The sequence below is a fragment of the Colletotrichum orchidophilum genome, assembly GCF_001831195.1.
Source record: "Colletotrichum orchidophilum strain IMI 309357 chromosome Unknown Scaffold_8.1, whole genome shotgun sequence".
In the NCBI taxonomy this organism is placed as follows: Eukaryota; Fungi; Ascomycota; class Sordariomycetes; order Glomerellales; family Glomerellaceae; genus Colletotrichum; species Colletotrichum orchidophilum.
Genome location: NW_019172964.1, coordinates 338,216 through 358,430, shown reverse-complemented (window position 1 = coordinate 358,430; position 20,215 = coordinate 338,216). Strand labels below are relative to the sequence as shown.

Here is a 20,215-nt window from a genome sequence, read left to right as displayed (position 1 = left end):
AGGCACCGGGCGAACTGGGGGGGGGAAGGGGGGGGGGAGGGGGGGGCCGGGGGGGAAGGGGCGGGGGGGGGGGGGGGGGGGGGGGGGGGGCCCCGGGGGGGGCGACGAAGCAGAATGGGAAGGCACCGAGCGAACTGCGTGGGCGAAGTGGGTGAGGAGAGTGGAGACGGCGTGGAAGAGTCAGGGGGGTGGAGGAGAAGACCGGGGGTATGGCAGTCGGTGGCCGGGAGCTAGGATGAAAAGGCTTGGTGGGAAACCTACATACCCTGTCTTGGCTTAAAACCCAACCTAAGATCCAAGCTAATAGGTTTTCAGTGCTTATGTTTTTCTTTGGAGGAGGGAAGACAAACCAAGATACCTAGGTACTTTTACTGAATGGGACAGCCTGCAGCAGACACAGACTGGGAAGGAAAGGCACCTTACCACGGTAGCGACAGCGGAAGATACGTAGCTCTCAAGCCTTCTCCTTCCTCGCGTTCTGGGCTTTCTGGCCCTGATCCCGGCCAAAAGAGGAGGTACGTATTCTGCGTGGTGAGGTCAGGCATCCTGCAGAAGGGAAGGAGCGAACTGGGACGAGGTGCGATGGATGCGAGGAAGGAAGGAAGGAAGGCTAGGTACCTAGACCAGGTTGTCGTATTTCCTACTCCCTCCTCTTCGGTATCATTGCAGAGTGCATTGCTGGATCTGGTCTGATAGTGCACGGAAGGAGGAAGTCATCATTGATCAAGAATTCTTGTCAAGTCTGTCAAAAATGGCAAGAGGAAGGACGGCTGACGAGGTCGACAAACAGCAAGGTAAGAGCGCAGGAGGGTGACGAGATCGAGGGTGGGGACTTTCCGTTGGTATGGTTAACAACTATCCGTACGGATACCTTCTTACCTTGCTAAGGTACCTTAAGGCAATGTAGGGAGGGACTTGACTGCACTTCTGGTGGGAGTCATTGTCATGCACTTCCATTTCCTCTCATCCTGCAGCAAACCCCCACAGCAGACACGGACGGATTCTGCCATTTTCTTTTCACATCAGCGCATTCCCATTTCTCTGCCGAAGGTCTTTTTTTTTTTTTTTTTTTTTTTTTTCTCTCTCGCTTTTGCCTCTTCCATCTATCACCCGAGACGGGGAGGCACGGAAACTGCTGCAACAGGGCTATTGGTGCAAGCCTCTGTGGTTTCGTGGGATTTTTCTTTTCGTTTTCTTCTTTGTCTCTCTTTTGTTTCCCTCTTGGCACGGCCAAACCCCCCGGTCGGCCTCCCTCTCTTTCAAAGTCACTTCCCACTCAGGCGTCTCAAGGCAAAAGAAGAAAAGTAGGTCCCCTTTTGTTTTGAATCCGCCTTTTGGTTCTCTCTGCCAACAACAAGCTCGTCCGACTGCCCGACACCCATTCTACGCCAGATGCAGCTTAACCTCATCCTCCTGGTCCGTGTGCCGCCGCCGACTATACAGTAAGCCCAAGGCCCCAGGCGCAGTGTGGAGGAGAGTGGAGGAGGGTGGAGGAGGTCCCTCAAACGTCTCCATGCCTTTCTCTTCGAATCTCTCTCTGCCTCTCTGTCTCCGCCTCGGCTGCTAGGCCGAAGCGTCGACGCGGCGGTCAGAAGTCTCTGTCCAGACAGCCAAGCCTCTCAGGGTTTGGCGGTCCCTGGCGGCGTGTATCATGCCGGAGCCACGTTTACATGCTCCAAGTTCGTTTGCTCTCGACTTCTCGACGTTGGCGGGGCACATTCGGAAGGGAAAGTACGTACCCGACCACCTAACAGGCATTACCGACGAGATTCTCCAACACTGCGGCAGAGGCAATGGAGGGTCGGGAGTCATTAGTCAATACTCATGCTCCGACAGTGCTAATTGTCGGACGCCGTCGTTGACAGCTTCTGGGGTTGACTCCCGTTCCGACATTCAAGAAACCGGCGGAACACAGCAACACAATGTAGCTGATTTGACTCTCGTGTTTCCGTGGCAGTCGGTTCAATCCGCCACTTGGAGACGCTGAACCTGACTCTGCGACCAGAGGGAGGCGATTCTAAAACCACTTGGGCTGCGTCACTGCTCTGGCAACGGCACGGCAGAACGCGGTGCGTGAAGCTAGTCCGCTAGCTTCGCAAGAGTAGTTCGTCGGGGTTTTCTGGTGTTGTCAGTCGACCGGCAGCATCATTGGAAACATTTTGCTGGCACAACTGATACGTACCCTGGAGTCTTCATTCGCCTACATTGCTTTGGACGGACACTCTGCGTGGGCACCAGTTGCAATTGAGAAGCAGCATGATGCCATTGACGGGATTTTTGAGACACTTCGACAACACCCGGCTATTCTTCCGCCAACTGCTATGTAGTACAGTAGGATACGTCGCAAAGCAGACCATCCGGCAGCCAACCGTACGTCGAATGTCCAGTCCATCGGCCGTCCTCTACGCCCTTTGCAGCCTCTGCAACCTCTGCACAACAGTTGAGCGGGTGAGCGGCTACCAGTCCATCGACAGCAACGCTGCTGCAGCGGAGCGACGGACGCCAATGGCCACGCGCCGGTCAATAGCAGAACAGACAGGGAACGGGGCAGGGTTCAGGGCTTCTCCCCCCATCTTCTGCCCGCCAGCCCTGGCCTTCACGTTTTTCGTTGCTGGGAATGCCTAGGAGCCTCAGTGCTCATTATCGGCCTGAGGTATCCGGATCTGGATCCTGGCTGGCTCTTGGGTTACAACTCGCGGGTATTGTCCCTCCAGACTTTCCTCCACGCCTCCTCCGTTGTCCCCTCTCCTCTCCTTAGCCCGCATTTTCTCGTCCGGCGGACAGAACTCGAACTATCAAACGTCTTCTCTGCATCCACCCGTCAACATCGACGGCATGCCCTCCTGCCGCTTCGGCTCAAGTTCCGCCGCCTCTTTAGCCCTGCTTTGGCACTGCCTCAGTTGCTCCAAGAACACTACCCCCGATTCCGTTTCGTTTCCTTCGCGATCCAGGATCACAGCTCGGCCTGCTCCTCTCCCCCTCCTCGTCGGTTCGACCAGGGTGCCAGGATCTGGTTCAACGTTTTCCTGCTTTGACCGGGGCCACAGAAACGGCCAAGCGTCTTCGCACAAGGTCCCATCACCTGGGTTTTCCTTCCTCACCCCTGCTACGAATTGTGATCCCCGTTGGCCGGAAGAGGGTTCGCGGCAGACGTTTACAAGTCGCCAGCCACTGACAGCTGAATCGACAATGGGCGGCTCCATCACATTCACAGAAGCTGCTGCCGATGCGCCGCGGTTGAGCAAAGATACGCACCCTCGGCACGCTCTGCTGGGACACAGCTGTGTTCTGGGCCCTTTCCCTCCCCACCATAGATGGATCATGCCCTGTCAATTTTGGGACCGGCTCCAAGAGCCCAAGAGCCCGGTGGGCACGACAGCTGGCCATGGCAGTTGAGCAACGTTCCGCAGCATCTGCATAACTGAGTTGGATACGCTCGCTGCATTATGCATGCACAATGATCTAATCATTACGAGGTCGCAGCCGCACTGGCTCAGATGATGATTCGCCCACCAGTCTGCCCGCCCTTCAGAGCAGAGTCCGGCACTTCGAAGTCTGGATTTTCAGAAGTCACCATCGAGCCTAGATTTCTTGGTATAGGTCACCAAAGATAAGGCGAAGACCGGTGCCTTGCCGTCCGACTATTCAGGCGAATATCGGACGACGCGAAGAGGCTGTGTCTGGAGCAGTATCTGACTCGACCGAGTACCCCAAATCCCATGAGTTCGAAGCCTCAGCGCAACCCAAATCTTTCGCCTCCGCAATGCGCTCCCCCTCGCGTTCTTATTGCCCTCCGCATGACCGTTACAGTTCGTCAGATGGGCTCTTCCTTAGCCATCTCCATTCTCCATCGCTCCTCGTCTGCTTCGATGTGGGTTGGAGGTGACACCTCGCTCGCGTCCTTCAAGTTGTTCTCAGCTCCTCAATTGTTTGATTGGGTTCAAAGTCCACTGGGCAGGGCCTGGTTAACTTCCTGGCCAGGGAGATATCGGCGGCGAGAAACTCCACTGCTAAGCGGCCAAGGGCTGTATCATTAGCCTGAATTCGTCGCACTGAAGTCCCGGAACCTGCGGGCCTCGGAGCACAACAAAGAACGTGGATGAGATTTGCTGGTGCTGGCCTTCAAGGACAACTTGAGCATTGGTTGCTTACAAAGCAGTCTAACCTCTCCAAAGACCCATAATCAAGCACTGTTGGTATCTCTTCCAAGCGAGCATCGCACACAACAAAGCTCTCAGAGGGAGGATCCCGGCGGCCCCTCAGTCCGTTTTCGGCACGCGAAAATTGTTGCTTCTGTCGGGATGCCGTCGTCCCCTGAACCTTCGAGCGGGTATGTTCCAGGTCGGCGGGCAACGCAACGCTGTGGCGCGGGGAGCAATGGCGAGTGGCTTCCCTCCTTCCTGCTAAGGAACAGTAGTTGGCCCTAGAGGATGGGCGCCGATGGAATGGCATGGAACGGTACGCTGGGAATTGGGGGCCACATCTCTGGGCAACGGTTGTAAGTGAGTTGCTTTAGGCAATCAATGACTTGGACCTCGTACAACCCACCCATAAGCCTCCAACGACAGTTGCCATTACAAAAGCCTTCGAAGGGTTTTCGGTTGCTTATAGCGAGCTCCAACACCCCCCAACACCCCAACTCTCAAGGAGCCTGGACCATTCTGAGCAGTTCAGCCCGCAGCGGAGACCAACTGACAAGTCTGACATGGAGCTGAGCAATCAGTGTAATCTCGATGAGCTACCACGGCCTGGCTGGGGAATGACGATTGTCGAGCTTGGTCAAGGTGAACCCAGTCAGCTATCGGCGGCCCATAACGACGCAATTGGCGAATAACATGCCGCACCCTGGTCTGATATTGCAGTAGGTATCCTTGCTCTGCCAATACAATCCATCACAAACCCCGCGACAGTCGGGCTGAAAGGTCATGGTAGCGTTGTCGCTACGATAGTCCATTGCGATGTCGCTACAATGTCCGGCAATTCCACTCAGGTCAATGCACCACAACAAACAATCGCACCCATCACTACCTAGGTAAACACTGTTTGTTTGGCAGTGGTTGTCATAACAGAATAGTCGCACGCCCTCGCCCAAACACTATCGAGAGACGACGGTGCATCAACTGCATGTCCACGGCTGTCAGGAGCGGAGGCTTTCATTTCCAGGGGCCATTACACGGGACACTGTCTGATCCTTTCAGCAAACGAGGCATCTCGGATTGCGTCATTGAAGCCTACTGTCCTCCTAACTCCGATGCAACGAATTATATTTATCCAAGGCTCATCGGCCTCCGCTGGTCTTCGAACCCCGACACATCCTGGCCCAAGGTATATGCCGCCCGATTGACAATCCGATGTTTCTGACAAATGCTATTGTGGGAAAAGAAAGGCTTGGGGAAACTGTCGATCGAACTGTATTCAGTGAATCGCCGACCTATCAAAGTTCTGGCAATGCTCAGGTCCAGTCTCCCGATTCGACTCGGTTTAGCCGGCGCTTCGCGTCCGTTTGGCGTACGGCCTGCCAAGCGTCATTGCCACAGGGAGACCCAACAGCGCGAGACCATTGTCGCAAGTTCATAGCATTGCAGCGAAACGCCGGCAGTGCTCACTCGGGGCAACGAAACGCTTGCCTTGAGGCTGACGAGATGAGTGGTGCTTGACTGACTCTGCTGCTGGGCTGAGTTCGGGATCTCTGTCCCAAACAGCGCTCAGCACTCTTCTTCCCATAGGCCGTACGCCTGCTACCGGGGCGGGGTAGGCCCCGAGAGGCGGACACCCTGGCTTCCGCCGCTCGCTGCGGTACAGCCGCCAGGTTCCGGCAGAGCGCCTCGACCCAGTTCGCTCAGACAAATATTAACATGGAAAAGCCATGCTCGCACGGCCATCCCACTCCACCTTGCCTCATTGGATATGTCGTTAGGCATCCGTTGACTTGCACTCTGTCGATCCCTTCCTGTTCCTGGCCTCTGGAAGTTCATGTGTTAAAGGCACTGGACAATGACTTCCGAGTCCCGATGACTCTGAGAATAAGCGCACCGGCTTTGGGGGATTTGGTCGTGGTGACGAGGCTTAAACTGAATCAGCTTGCCGGCATCACGGTCACATCGTGCCTTTGCGATGGCCACACTTAGCCAGCACTGAGAGTCAGTTTGCCTCCACCGAAACCCGCATTCTCCATCAACTCGAACGTCGTTTTCTCAAAGGAAAAAAGCCCCACCATTTTCCTTTCTTTAGTAGCTCTCCGTCGATCTGTGTATCACACTGGCCTCATCATCGCTTCCTCCACGGCTTTGGGGAAAGGAGTACCCCAAACCATTAACATCGGATTTAGCCCATTGAGGAAAGACGACGAAGCAGGGCCTCGTCAACTTGCAGCAAATTAAAGTCTGAAAGCTCCAATACCACGTGTGTCGAGCATTCTCCACCAACATCTTGACAAGGGCCCTCCACTTTGGCCAACTTCTAAATTTTGAATTTTTGACCACCGCTTGAAATGCAACCTCATGTTCTAGCCGGCCCGTCATTGTTTTTCCTCGGATGATGGCACCACATAGAGCTTTCAGCATGGTCACATACGACGATGCAAACCTTATTTGAATTTTTTTTTTTTTTTTTTTTTTTTTTTTTTTTTTTATAAAAAATCGCACTCGTAGAAGTGTTTTCTCCTCCCACTTTGTCTTTTGGTAATTCAGCTTCCCCTGCTCCCCCTCCCTTTCGCTTTTTTTTTTTTTTTTTTTTTTTTTTTTTTTTTTTTTTTTTTTGCAAAGACATCGCGATCTGGGAAGCAGTTCTCACTACCAAGTGGCTTCATGGGTAATAACGCTAGCCGGCTCGCCCTCCCTATCCCGTTTTCCGTTCTGTTATTCCATCCTTGAGGACAGATGACACAGCATTGGCACGACCTCCAAGTCGTATGACGAAGGCGCGAGCCATTGTCAATTCCAAGCGACAGAACAACTGTCTCTGGGGACTGCCTGTACGTCGGAATTGTCTTGCAGGGTCCCGTCCATCTCACTGGATGGCATTTGGGCAGCTTTTTCACTGTAGAAATGCCTGGATTCCTGACTTCCAGTCCAGCAAGGCAACGGCCGATAAATCGAGTCGTCAGAGTGTACCGGGTCACAGTTAAAATTGTTAGGAGCCTATCTTTTCTTATCGGACACCAAAAGGATCCGTATGCTTCGTGCTATAACTCGCGGCAACTTTCTTGCGCAGAGGGGCATCTTTCCCAACGAAGTCGTCGAATGAGGCCACCTGTCTCATCCTCACTGGTCGCCGGCATCGGGTGATATCACTACGTTGGCTGCTAAGGTGGAAGCTGCAAGACTTTGTATTCCGTCATCAATTGGTAATCGGTTGTTGACTTCTGCATGTGTCAACCTCCCTTTACGGCGGATTTTGCGAACACCCCTAAGCATGAAGAAAACTCTTACTGCTGCGCCGTAGTACATCGGATGCTTTCGTCTCTCGAATCACTTCATCTGGACCTGCCGGTGGAAATCCAGGGTGGGGTAACAAATCCTTCCTTGTTGCAGCGGAACAGGCTTGCTTGGGTACATGCCCGACACTGGCTTCACCCTACGCAGCTCAAGCTCAAGCCCTAGGTTCACTCAGCAAACGGCATGGTTCAAGAAGAGGAAATCCGGCCGGGCCCGACGAAATCCTGGATAGGCACGCCTAACAAATGCCTCCACAGATCTGACGACATTTTGTTGCCAATCGGTCTAGTGAGATGTGACTATATCATGAGCACGATGGATGGAATTCCCTTTTGCGGCCCGGCGAATCCACTCTTCTATTTTCGTTGGTTCTCTTGCCTTTTGCTCGTCATCAGGCAAGTGCGCAACGAAAGTATGAGTTCTGTTGCACCGTTTCTTCACCTCTTCGCCCCTCGAAACCGGCAAGCGGCGCAAACCCCGTGGGCACTTGAGCCAATAGTCCTCAAGGCTGCGCTGTAGACGGGCCAGCCTCGACAATCTTGGGGTCCGTCATGGCCAAGGCCGGCCAAGGCATCTGGGGTTCGACACCCTCGTGAGAGCACAGCCATCGATTGTACCAAAAGCTTGCATCTGACTGGTGCAGCGGGGCCGACAGAAGAGGGTGTGCAGCGTCACAATCTCTGCACTTGTTGAGTCGGTATTCCCAAGCCCGCCAGTGTGGTACCTGGATTGAAGATGAGGTTTTTTTTCCCCCTTCGGTCTTGCGTCCCTTGCATTAGTCGTGCCCTGATGGAGGGTTGGATTGGCAGTCCATTCGCCGACGCCGACTTGCCAAATGCAAAAGACACGGAAGCGAGAGGGGAAGACACGGGTGACACCGTGACGGGCATGACGGGTATCATCCGGTGCCTGGCTCTCGCCTTAGGGCTCCGGTAGAAGCGCGCGTGGAAGCCCTAGATTGCAGTAAAGCCTAATCCCATTCTCTGGCAGTACGGTTGCATCGAGAGCCCACCTCGTCGACGACAGGAACAGGATCCAACATGCTCTTCGCAGTGCCCACTTCACAACTTCACATGTGAACTGAAAAAGCTGCATACATCCATGTCAGTGACGATGCCGGCTGGCCGGGTTGGGGGCCGATGATTCTGACGGGGGATTATGGCCGAACAGGAGGCCGATGCGGAGGCTCGGGTGGGGTTTGGGCCTTTGAGTTGAGCCTACCTGGAGCACCGGTGCCTTTGGACCGGGCTGGACTCGGGCAAAAAAAAGTAGGGAAAAAAAAGTAGGGAAAAAAAAGTAGGGAAAAAAAAGAAAGAAAAAAAAAAGAGTGTGGCAACCTGGCTGGTTCTGACAGTTGATCGTCGGCGGTTAAGAAAAGTCTGCATGCGGCAAGGTTTTTCTCGAAGTTCGAAGTCATCGGTAAGCGGCAAGCCGCAGACCCATCACCACCGTAAAGGCGTAAAGCCACCATCGGCACCCCGCCTCTGAAATCTCAACAGAAAAAATGTCAGAATTTTATTCTCCTCCAGTACCGACGGCAAGCGGGTTGCATGATACAGTGGCGGTAGGAGACTTCTGAATTTGGGATGCAAGAGGGTAATTGGTGAGGGGCGTGGCGTCTTTGCCTATTCATAGCAAGCCATTCGTCGAAGCAGCTTACTACGGTTCCTGGCACCTGGTTGTCGATACTCATCCATTCCATGATGCCTTTCTCTTGGAGGCTCAGGTAGATGGCCGTCTCCAGGTGAGTTGGGATCAAACACAAAGTCTAGAAAGAAGAGCCAAGCCCCCGGTAGCCCTTCCACAGACCTCGGTGCGCTTCCAAGGTGTTTCGCTTTCCCAGGCCATCGTTATGGTGCGGCGTGTGGCAAAGGATGGGAATTCCTTTTTGGGCCATCGTCGCACGATGCCACGAGGCGTTGCGGGAGACATCGGCGCCACCTGTTTGTGTCACGATCGAGTGTGTATGCACGGGTAGCTATTCCAAAAGCGGAAGGACAACTGCACTGCCATATGAATGCAAATAGCTGTCGAAAACTTCAAAGGGGCATTCTGGCGATTGCGACTCAATTTTCAAGGGTTTTCAATCTTGGGGGCGGCGCTGGTCTGATGCCTCGAAAACTTCCGTGGCTTCTTGTGAGAGCTCAGTGGTCAATTGGGAGAAAGGGGAGAGGGAGTCATTACCGCTTTGGAGCCACGGAACGCCTCTCTTCTCTGCAATTTGTTCCACTCAAGGTATGGCGCTGCGGCGCCAATGCCAATGCCTTGCTCTCTTGACAGAAGGAGCAATAGAACATGGCATTGAGGTCAGGACTGGCCAGTAAAGAAGAAAAGCAACGCCCGTCTGCGCGCGAAGACGCGAACGGCCGAGTTTTGCGCGTTGGGCCTCTTCTCTTGGTGTGACTTACACCGAGGCGCTTGCAAGCAAAATTTGAGGCTAATTCTGAACAACCACCATACATACCGTCACGGCGCACCCTCGTGGCAGCTTGGACTGACGCCGCCAGGACAATTTTTTTTTGTTTTTTTCTTAAAAAACAACTTTCTTCGGGCCCGAGGAATGCTGCGGGTTGATGCAAAGGTTCGGCGCCACCATGTCTGAGACCCGCGATCGCCCGTCAACCAGCGCGATAAGAATAAAGCCAGAGACTAATACCGAACACTCACTACGGATACTCTCGAGACAATGTACTCGCTGCGAGCGATTCGGACCCCGGAATCGATCGATGTGATCTCGGGGTAAGGGGCGCACTGACGGGGAATACTGAACGGATTAAACACAAGGCACCTTGAGCTGGGGTCACTTTCCGGTCCGGCCGGTACAGGTTGTAGAAGATCGCCGGCTGGCAAGGCGAAATGGCATTGCTTTTGCATTTCAATGGCACGCGAGGCATGGGAGGAGATTCAACGGTGACGACACAAATGCTTCCCACCCCAAGAACGGGCGGGCTGGCAGACACCTTTGAGATGCAGCGACGCGGCCGTTGACGATAGTTCGCGGAACCCGGGAAAGGATTACCCAACGTCTTGTCAGGCGCACGCACAGCTTGCCGTTCAAGAATGTTGGGACTGAGGGATGTCGTTCGAGCACGACGCTGCTGTTGCTGATGCTGCTGCCGATGCTGCTGCCGCGCCCATCACATCACATCCCGTCGCGTCGCCAGGAACCATGACCCCCCCATTGGGCCACGTGTGGCCAGCGATGCCACGTCTGATTGTGCCTCGGATGCAGGCAGGGTTCGCCTTGTGGGTTCAGGGACGAGCAGAACCCTGCGCGAAGTGCGAAACTGGACTTTGCGCCCCCGATATGGTGAGGAACGGCAGGGAACAGAAGGGAAATAATCTTATGTCCTGCAGACTGCATCTGGTCGTTGGGGTACGTTCGTCTCTCTCTCTCTCCGTGGGGGGTGTGCATGGTGTTCATGTTGATACCGAGTGGTAAGGATGGATGGATGGTGTGAAGCGGGTTGGCGGCGCACGCGCTCGGTCAGTGTGGTTTGGTGGTGGTCCCGCGGTTCGCGGAGGTGGGATTCCGGGGAAAGACGGGCTGGTTTCAGACGGGGAAGCTTTGCGCTTGCTCTCGAACCGCGACGCGGGCGGGCGATGACGCGCGATGGGAGGTGAAGAAGCCTTCACCTTGTATTCCCGGGGTCCATCACTAGGCGAAATCTTCACACGAGACTCTGTGACGGTCTGGCTTTTTTTGACGCGACGACGGCGACGACGACGCGTAAAGTGTCTTACCTCGGTATGGTAGGCTGCAGCGACTGGATGGAGGAGAGCTTCCTTGCGCGCGAACACGCAGTGGAGGCAGGGGGATCGCCGTTGTTGGAGATCCAGACTGGTTGCCGTTTTCCTCATGGATGTATGTGTGTGTGTGGCGTCGCGTCATTCGCCGGGCCAACGGGAGGCAAAATCCGTGATGGGACGCGGGCGCGCAATCGGTGATTGATTGATGGATGAGATGGTCCGGGAAAGACGGGAGGCGAAGAGGGCGGGCGTAAAGACTACCTGACCCGGTGAGTGATGACAACATGAAGGCGGGGCTTTGATATGATCATGGCCCATGGGATAATTATCCCACAAAAGATGGACCTATTCCCGATGAGCGATGCTAGATTCTGCAACATGCGCGACCAGGGAGATGGGGGTCGGTATGGGACAGGCGGCGGATGCGGACGCGGATGCGGGAAGACGGTGTCCCGCGGTGGTGGTCGCGCGGTCCATGTGTCTGCAGGAGGAAGGATTTGCGGTCCCGGCGGTGCGGGCGCGGGTTTTTGTGCGTCTATAGCATTTGTCGGAGAGGAGAATGAGGAAGAGGAGGAGGTAGGCCAAGAGGCCTATGCTGGTTTGTTTGTTCAAGCGCAAGCGCGACAATGAGGCGACAAGTCGAACCGCGGCCATGCCAGGCGACACCAGCACCAGCCAGCACCAGAGTGCATGGCAGCACGGTGGGGGGGAAAAGTCTAGATCTGGCCGAGCGGGCATCCCTCTTCTTTCGCTGGTGGACGTTTTGACGGGCGTCCTCTCCCTTGGCCCTTATTTCCGTTCTTTTAGCTGGGCTGCAGGTTGAAAGACTGATACGGGGTGTTTCGAAGACGAACTATCCGTATGCGCCTGTATCTATCTGGCCTTGGGCAGTTATTTTGCCCCTGGTCAGATCCGCGGATGCCGGAACCGAACGAAGGGTCAGTAAGTAGAGGGAGGTTGAGCGGTGACATTTTCCGAGGAATGCGCGAGGGTCGGGAGCTTCGAGAGGGGGTTCTTGCGGACGGTAGGGGGCGGTTTGCTCGGGTGGGAAGTGATGTAGGAGGCTTTTCGGACGTCCCCCCCCCCCCTTCAGCGGGCATGACTTGTTTGGTTTGCTCGCTGTTGTTGACTTTGACGTATGGTCTGCGCCGGGAGAGAGGTGACCGGCAGCTTTGAGAAAGCGAGGGAGAGACTGGAGGGTCGATTCGGATGTCCTTGGGCGACTGAGGTGAACCCGGACACTCAGGTAGTTGACGTTTGCGCGCGAGCAACTTCAGGCATGGCTTGGTGCGTTCGACGGTAAGGCGAGGCTGCGTGGTGCGCCATTGGGGTTCACGAGGCAGACGGTTCCAGGTAGACGACGACGTCCTCATTGATGGATCCGTGGAGTTAATTGAGGGAAGAGAAAGAAAGCAGAAAGGTCCAAGGAGCCCTCGTGGGCTTTGGATCGTAGGCAGCAGCGCGGAAAGCGGGGTTGTTCAAACGACACCCCCTCGCTAAGTGGTCTCCGACCGTTTTTTTTCTCTCGTGAATTGCTTCAGAAGGAGATTGCCGCCTGTATTTGGCATCTTGTCTGGTGTGACTCATTCTCTACGGCACACCTGAAGAGTCGGTGACGGAAGAGGCCAGGGACAACGTCTATAGAAGCCAACTCGTTTCGTCCCTTTGACGGCGCGCATCACTCACTGGTTGTCTTCCAAGTGGTGACTTTTCCATCTCGCAACCGTTCCAACAAAAATGGCACCCCGGAAGCCAAAGGCATGCCAGCACCAGGCCATCATCGTCGACGCCTCGGAATACGGCCGTGCCAAGGCGGGTTTCATTCGCGTCCCACCCGAGAAGCGCGTCGCGGGGACGACCCTCTCCGGAAGGGTGCAGCCGATGCCCGCCAACACCAGCCGCCCTTACCCCAACTCCTCCTCCGGCCCCGGCCCCGGCCCCGGATCCGGATCGGACAACCTCAACGTCCCCGCACCACCGGTCCCATCTACGTTTCCGGGCCCGCTCGTCCTCCCCGACGACGACCTCGCGCTGGAACCGCGGTATCCGCCGCAGAGCCTGCGGTCCTGGGCGATGGGGCAGTGGCGGAATCCGATCACGCCGGCGCAGAAGACGCTATATGTCGCCGATGTGCCGCGCATCGACGAGAGCGCGGCGTTTATGAGGGGGTGGGCATTGCCTGATTTGTCGGGGGTGACGACGCTGCCGCCTGGGTTTGCGGCGGTGTTGGAGCATCCGCGGGTCGAGGACGTGGTGGCGTATTTTGCCGCGTTTTATCATCCTCTTCCTGTGGCGGTTCTCCCGACGCGGTTGCGGTTCGTCAAGTGGGATGATGAGAATGTTCCCCCGCGGACCCCGCGGGGCGGCAGCGGGAAACAAACAAAGAAACCGAAGCCCATGGTGGTCGGTCTCGCCATGGGAGACGGAGAGGGCGTACCGGTGGTGGGGATCCGCTGTCGGCCGGGGCCGGACGGCCTGGCGAGGATGCAGCTCAACCTCAACGATCTTCTCAGCGCGCTGCGGGGGGTTCTGCCGGGTGCTGCTTATGCGGCGTGCATGCTTGTCGCGCAGGACCTGTATGAGGATGAGAATGATGATTTCTGCTGTGGGCGGGCGTTTGGCGGGAGTCGGATTTGTACGGTGTCGAGTTTTCGGTACCGGCCCGTGTTGGATTCTGTGGTTGGGGTGGAGAGGGAGCATATGTGGCCTGCGAGTCATTGCGGGACGTTTGTGGTTGAGGCGTGTGAGTGGTGGGAGGAGCAGGGTGAGATGCTGGAGGGGGATGGGGATGGGGAGGGGAGGGGGACGAAGGGGAAGGGGAAGAAGAAGAAGAAGAAGGAGGATGGCGGTGGTGAGATTATGGTTGATCTGAAGAGGGTGAAGGGGACGGCGATGGGCGGTGCTATCGCTGCCTCGAGGGATGTGCTCGTCCCGAGGGAGGCATCGCGGGATAAGAGGCAGGCGGAGGAGGACTTGAAGGGCATGTGGTTCGCGAGAGTTGCGAGGACGGCGGCTCACGAGGTTGGGCACTGCCTGGGGATGGATCACTGCGTCTACTACGCCTGCGTCATGCAAGGGACGGGAGGGTTGGGCGAGGATGGTAGACAGCCGCCGTACTTTTGTCCTGTGTGCGAGGCCAAGTTCATCTGGGGGTTGGGCGAGATGGGGATTGTCGACGGGGGCAGGGGAGGGCGATGGGTGGAAGGGAGGATGGCGGAGGTTGAGAGGAAGAGGATGGAGATCATGCGGGGGTTTTGTGAGGGGTGGAAGGGGGTTGGGATGTTTGCTGGGTATCGAGGGTGGTTGGATGCGAGGTTGAGGAGCGAGTTTCGGGGGGGTAGGGCCTTGAAAGAGGATGTTGAGGTTATTGTGATTGATTAGGGGTGGGTTGGATGACTGAGAGAGGGAGAGGGGTTGGTTGATGACTCCATCCCGTGTTCTCTCTGGCTAGTATATTGGCTGCGTGGTGAACACGGCGTACTTGATGACAGTATTTACCATAGACAACATTATCGATTAATATAATCCCGCATCTAATATAGATGATATCGTTACTAATACTCCCTAATTGCAGTCCAACGCTGTTTCTTGTGTTCGTGGCTCGTCTCGTCTGAAATCATTGCAGGTTCTTGGGAATTCCTCTTACTGTGACTGCCTTTTCCGTGGATATCGGAGCTCAACGAAGCTTCTTTGCTGGACCTTTGACTGAAAAGCTCATGGTTGATACACATGGGCAGTGTAGGTCTATAGAGAGATTGTTGATTGACTGCATGTGTCTACTTACCTACTCAGTTAGTGATCCGGAGGGGAATCCAATCAGGCTTTGGAATGACGATTTCCCTGCCCGTCATGATGACTTCTATTCTGCAAAGTGTTTTATAAACAGTCGCGAAGAATCGACACCGGTCATGAAGACAGCATAAACGAGTCATATCTTGTCACGCACCTCCCAGACTCATACATATCACCAACAGTGGGGATCTAATACAAACTTGGACTTATCAAAGAACAGTCCTAACGAGCTCCAAACCATACTCAAGTATTTTGAGTTAAAGACACCTAAATTAAGCGTTATTACGTTGCAATTTCGACCGCTATAGGTACAAGGCGGATAATCTGATATGTTTCTGGGCGCCTTTACATACATGTACCTTAATGTTGCACCCAAAACGATGCCTTTAACGCCAGTAGCTTCCACGCTATTGACTTATAATAACCATACGGAGGTACCTTCACATTCTTCCTACAGTCGTCTCAGGGCTCCAATAGGAAAAGCATAAATATCGACCATGATGGTACCAAGTATCAACGCGACTGGTGGTATCAGATGACGGAATTGGCAGTGCAATGAAGCCCTACTCGTTTCCTCTCGTCATTGGCGTCTCCTGAGAGTCTGCCTCACTTTCGGTATGGAAGCTGCGATTGGTCAGATCTAGACCCAAAATAGCACCTTGCATCAACCTCGCCGCAAACGCAGTCTCCATCATTGGCTCAGCCAAGGCATTTGCGGCAGGCAGAATCGCGGGGGCTGACAGCAGGCTCTCTTCGAGTTTCTCTTATCTTCTCCCCATCCCGTCCCTGGCTTTCCCAGAAACCCCTCATTGCGGCTGCATCATCATAGCGGTCCCGCGACGAGCTATTCACACGTGCGCCTGGTCTCCCAGGCCGTCGACGTAGCTTCTTGTCCTCAATTCCTGGGACGTGGTGGCATCTTTCCCATTTTGTTTCCATTGCGATGCCCCGTTCACAAACATGACACCTCTTGAGATCATCGGCCTCGTCAGCGCCATCATAACGTTCATCGACTTCGCAGCCGAGAACGTTGGGGTGGCGAGAGAGATCGAGCGGTCCGGATCCGCTACATTCAAAGACAATGCCGACCTGGAGCGTCGCGTCAGACTCGTCGAGGAACACGTCACGGGTCTCAACACAAGGCACGTTGGTGCTGCGAGGGACGGAAATGAGGCTCAGCTGCTGGATCTTGTAGAGGAGTACAAGAATCGCACGGTGCAGCTGATGACCCTGTTGGCTGGGCTGAAGTCAACCAAGAAGCGCCACATTTTATCAAAAATGGTCAAAGATTTCCGAAAGAAGGATGAAAAGGAAACACTTCAGAGGGACTTGGATGATTGCAGGTCCAGGATCCATTTGCAACTCACCCAGTTGACTAGGTAAGGCTGTCTGGGCTAGATCACAAGGTAGCAATTAGGCCCGCTAACATCTCTCTTAGATCGGAACTGAGCCGCCGTCTCGATGAGATTTCTGCCCTGGGATACATCAACACAACTGAAGTGCAGCGTCTGGGCGAAAACATCAAAGAACTGCAATCAAAAGTAGAATTGTGGAAAAATGTGCCCGGTTTGGTGGAGAGTGCTCACCAAATCCTATCCCGCTCGAAAGAGGCCGTCGAACGCACTGCGCAGCGCTTGATTTTGGAGAAACTTTATGTTGGCGACATGACGAAGAGGTTCGACGAGGTTGAACCCGCCCACGAAAAGACATATTCCTGGCTCCTGGGCTCGGAAACACCGTCAAGTAATGATTTCAATTCAACCGATGGGTCTGAACTGAGCTACAGCGATGGATCGAACGCTGATTCTCAAGCGGACATTGAGTCTCCTCAAAACAACGATGACCACGAGTCTGGCCATGATCTGGCACGTTCGGACCCCGGCGGAGGATTTGATGCAAGGTCTGATGAAGAATCCGACGAGGAATCCGACGATGAATCACAGGTGTCCTTGGAGCGAACAGAGGAAGAACTTCTAGCTCGACAAGGTCTGATAGATTGGTTAGCCCATGGTGGCGGCATTTATCACATCTCTGGCAAACCTGGAGCTGGCAAATCCACACTAATGAAATACCTCTGTCAAAGCCCGGCCACGGCAGACTACCTCCACGACTGGGCCGGAGAAAAGACACTTATCTCGGCGAACTTCTTCTTCTGGAAGCTCGGAACTACGGCTCAAAAGTCATTGGACGGACTACGTCGGGCTCTGCTATACTCGATCATGGAACAGGCACCCGCCCTTCTTGAATCCGTACTACCAAAGCAGTGGGAGATGGCCAAGCAAGGGAAGATATTCAACTTTCAAAATTCCGAGATTGAGTCGGCCTTTGCCAGTCTTCTGCAACAAACAGAGTTCTTTTCCTCACACAAGGTTGCAATTTTCATTGACGGCCTGGATGAGTTTGATGGAGACCATGACAAGATGACGAAGATGCTTCGCAATTGGATAGAGAAAAGCTCGGGGAATATGAAATTGTGTGTCTCAAGCCGAGAATGGGAGGTTTTCCGACAGAGGCTGATCAATTGCCCCGGAATTCGCCTCCAGGACATCACGAGACGAGACATTGAGGCGTACGTCAACAGCGTATTATCTGACAATGAAGAGTTCAAGTCTTTGGCTTTGACACAGCCAAAAGTTCTGGATCTCATTGACATCATCAGAGATAAAGCCGAAGGCGTGTTTCTTTGGGTCAAAATTACCTTGAGCGGCCTTCAAGGGGGCCTTCTTTCCGGGGAGCGACTAGAAGACCTTGAGGCAAGACTCGACGATTTGCCCGCGGGTCTTGAACAACTCTACGCGTCAATACTTGGCTCCATTTTGAATGGGACCGATTCCTACAAAGTGGATAGAATGAGGGCCATGCGAATGATTCTACTTGCAGCGGAGACCGAATATTCCCCACGGCCCTTGCGGCTTACGGAAACTTGGTTCTTGAACGATTACGAGAAAGACCCCAACTTTGCCTTGAAATCTCCAATTGCAGCCCTCGACAAAGGAGCAAGCGTTTACAGACAAGATAGGGCCAGGCGGTCGGTTTATCAACGGTGTATGGGTCTTCTTGAGGTACACTCCAATGATTCGGATCCTCGACCACGATTGATGAGGGGCGTGTGCAGGTTCGAGTTTATGGGTTACCCCAAACAAATCGAATCACTTCAAGAGGAGGAGCGCGAAATCAGCGCGAAATTGATTAGCGACATTGAGAGCTGCCTCAAGAACGGCACCGCCCGAATTCATCGGGAAGGCAATCTCGAGATCATCGACGAGGCTGATGATATATTCCTGCACACCCATGCGTTTTACCAAGACTCTCATAGGATGAATCATGAGCATCCGTCCAGTCAGGTGATTAGATTTGCACATCGGTCTGTGGTTGAGTATTTGTACCAGCCACACATCAAAAGTCTCCTTGTAACCAACGCTCAGTCCTTCAACCCAGCTGATTTCCGCCTCCAGGCTTTCCTGGCATCTTTGAAAATATTCCGCCCTTGCATAGGCTTCGTTAAGAGAAGCTTAGGCTCCAATATCAAGGATTTTCTATACCAATACTGTCGAAGTATTGAAGAGACGGCCGAGATTCGTCGATCGACTTCCATTAAAGAATTAATCCGTACTCTGGAAACTCAGAACCCAAATACAAGCGTTGGGGCTGATGCATTTGATGGCCGATTTGATGATTCAGAGTTGATCTACGCATTGGAGATTATAGGGAGTCTTAACATTGCTGTTTTCGTTGATCTTTTGGTAGTCTCAACGCCGCCCAGCTTGGATGGTGGGTTCTACCAACTTGGACGTCAAAGAAAACGGGAAAATTATGAAAACGTGCTTCTGGACGTCTGTTTGCCACAGTTGACCTGGATTTTCAAAGAATATTTTGATAAACCATCATATAAGAAGAGGGCTTGCGATTTTATATCCCAGTGTTTCAAAGCAGGGGCAGATCCCAATGGAGCATCTCTATTGAGAAGTTTTTCGGGGGCTAGCCTTACTTGCTGGCAAGTTTGGATCATTTTTTCCTGCTCAAGGATGTATAGATCCATGCCTTGGGGATCTTTCATCAAGCTATTCCTACTTCACGGTGCTGATCCTAATATTTGGCTCTACTGCGAGAAGGATACAATATCTTTTTGGTGGCCAGGAGAAAGCCAGTTGTATAGGGCTCCTGACAGATATCTTGTTTCTTCATTCATCTTATCCAAACTCAGACGCCTGAAGACAGAAAACAGAGAAGAGGGTAGTTATCTGTTCCTGGGAGAGTGCCTACCAGTCCTTTTTGAAGCAGATGGCGTCGAGCTTCGGGATTTGGTTTACCGGAATCAAGGATCGAACCCCATCGGGCCGCCACCCCCTGGGCCGCCACGACGGCTGAATGAAAGCTCTAGATCGTCCATAAAGCAATGAATACAAACTAGCAAGAAGTTTAAATTCCATAGCTCTGTATCTTTTTAATTGAAATTTTCATATATGAGGAGCGAATCTATCGCGTTCCCAGCCACATTGAGGAGAATAGCAAATTCCCAAATAGATTGATGCACCTTGACAGAGTCCTAGTCAAATAGTTTGATGCTACTTTAGTAGTCGGGTTGCAAAAGCAGCAGACTGGCTGACTGAAGCAAAAACCATGTGCCGTCGTACATAGCTGCCTTGTGTCCTGCTTACATTTCACTCTAATCCCTTCACTCCACTTAATTTCTTCATCTTCGCCTAATCACCACTCGATACTCCTCGGCGTTTCGATAAATCGCCACCAATGACATTTTATCTTGCTTCACCGAAATTAGCAGATTTTTATCCATATCGCGCGCGTCATGAATCTTAATTTTACTTCACTTCAAGCTTTACTGTCCTAGTTCTCAAACTTAACACAGATGAGAAACTATTTATTCAAACGTCTTCAAGACGCCTAGAAGAAAAGTAGATGCGACAGATCCTACTATTTGTGACGCTTCCATACGCGAAGTTGCTGAGCAGATGGAATTGAAGGTGATGGATATTATATCCCAATTAGCTCGCATAATATACACCATAGAAACCTAGAGGAATCGTCTACTGAACGAGAAGAAATCTTCAAGCGCCATACACTCCAACTGAGGTACATCATTAAAGTCGAAGGAAAGACTTTCAAGTTGAAGGAAGGAGTACTCCATGGAAATTTGGACAAGCCGCAATAGTTCTGATCAAACTCTCATTACATAGGAGGTGAGAGGATTGGTCTTGGAAGTTCTGGACATAGCGGAG

At 53.4% G+C, this 20,215-nt stretch overlaps 3 protein-coding genes across 3 annotated transcripts; all 3 read left to right on the top strand.

Moving 5' to 3' along the window:
• Nucleotides 1–1,392: 1,392 nt before the first annotated feature.
• Nucleotides 1,393–2,625, top strand: CORC01_01567 (uncharacterized protein; the record flags this gene model as incomplete). Its single annotated transcript, XM_022613221.1, has 4 exons — nt 1,393–1,442; nt 1,681–1,807; nt 2,006–2,069; nt 2,336–2,625. 4 exons carry the CDS (start codon nt 1,393–1,395, stop codon nt 2,623–2,625), a joined length of 531 nt encoding a protein of 176 aa, XP_022480320.1.
• Nucleotides 2,626–12,923: 10,298 nt separating this feature from the next.
• CORC01_01566 (uncharacterized protein) lies at nt 12,924–14,567 on the top strand (the record flags this gene model as incomplete). The annotated part of the gene is made up of 1 exon (XM_022613220.1): nt 12,924–14,567. One exon carries the CDS (start codon nt 12,924–12,926, stop codon nt 14,565–14,567), a length of 1,644 nt encoding a protein of 547 aa, XP_022480319.1.
• A 1,371-nt stretch (nt 14,568–15,938) lies between these two features.
• On the top strand, nt 15,939–18,494 carry CORC01_01565 (uncharacterized protein; the record flags this gene model as incomplete). Its single annotated transcript, XM_022613219.1, has 3 exons — nt 15,939–16,357; nt 16,417–18,322; nt 18,474–18,494. 3 exons carry the CDS (start codon nt 15,939–15,941, stop codon nt 18,492–18,494), a joined length of 2,346 nt encoding a protein of 781 aa, XP_022480318.1.
• Nucleotides 18,495–20,215: the final 1,721 nt, after the last annotated feature.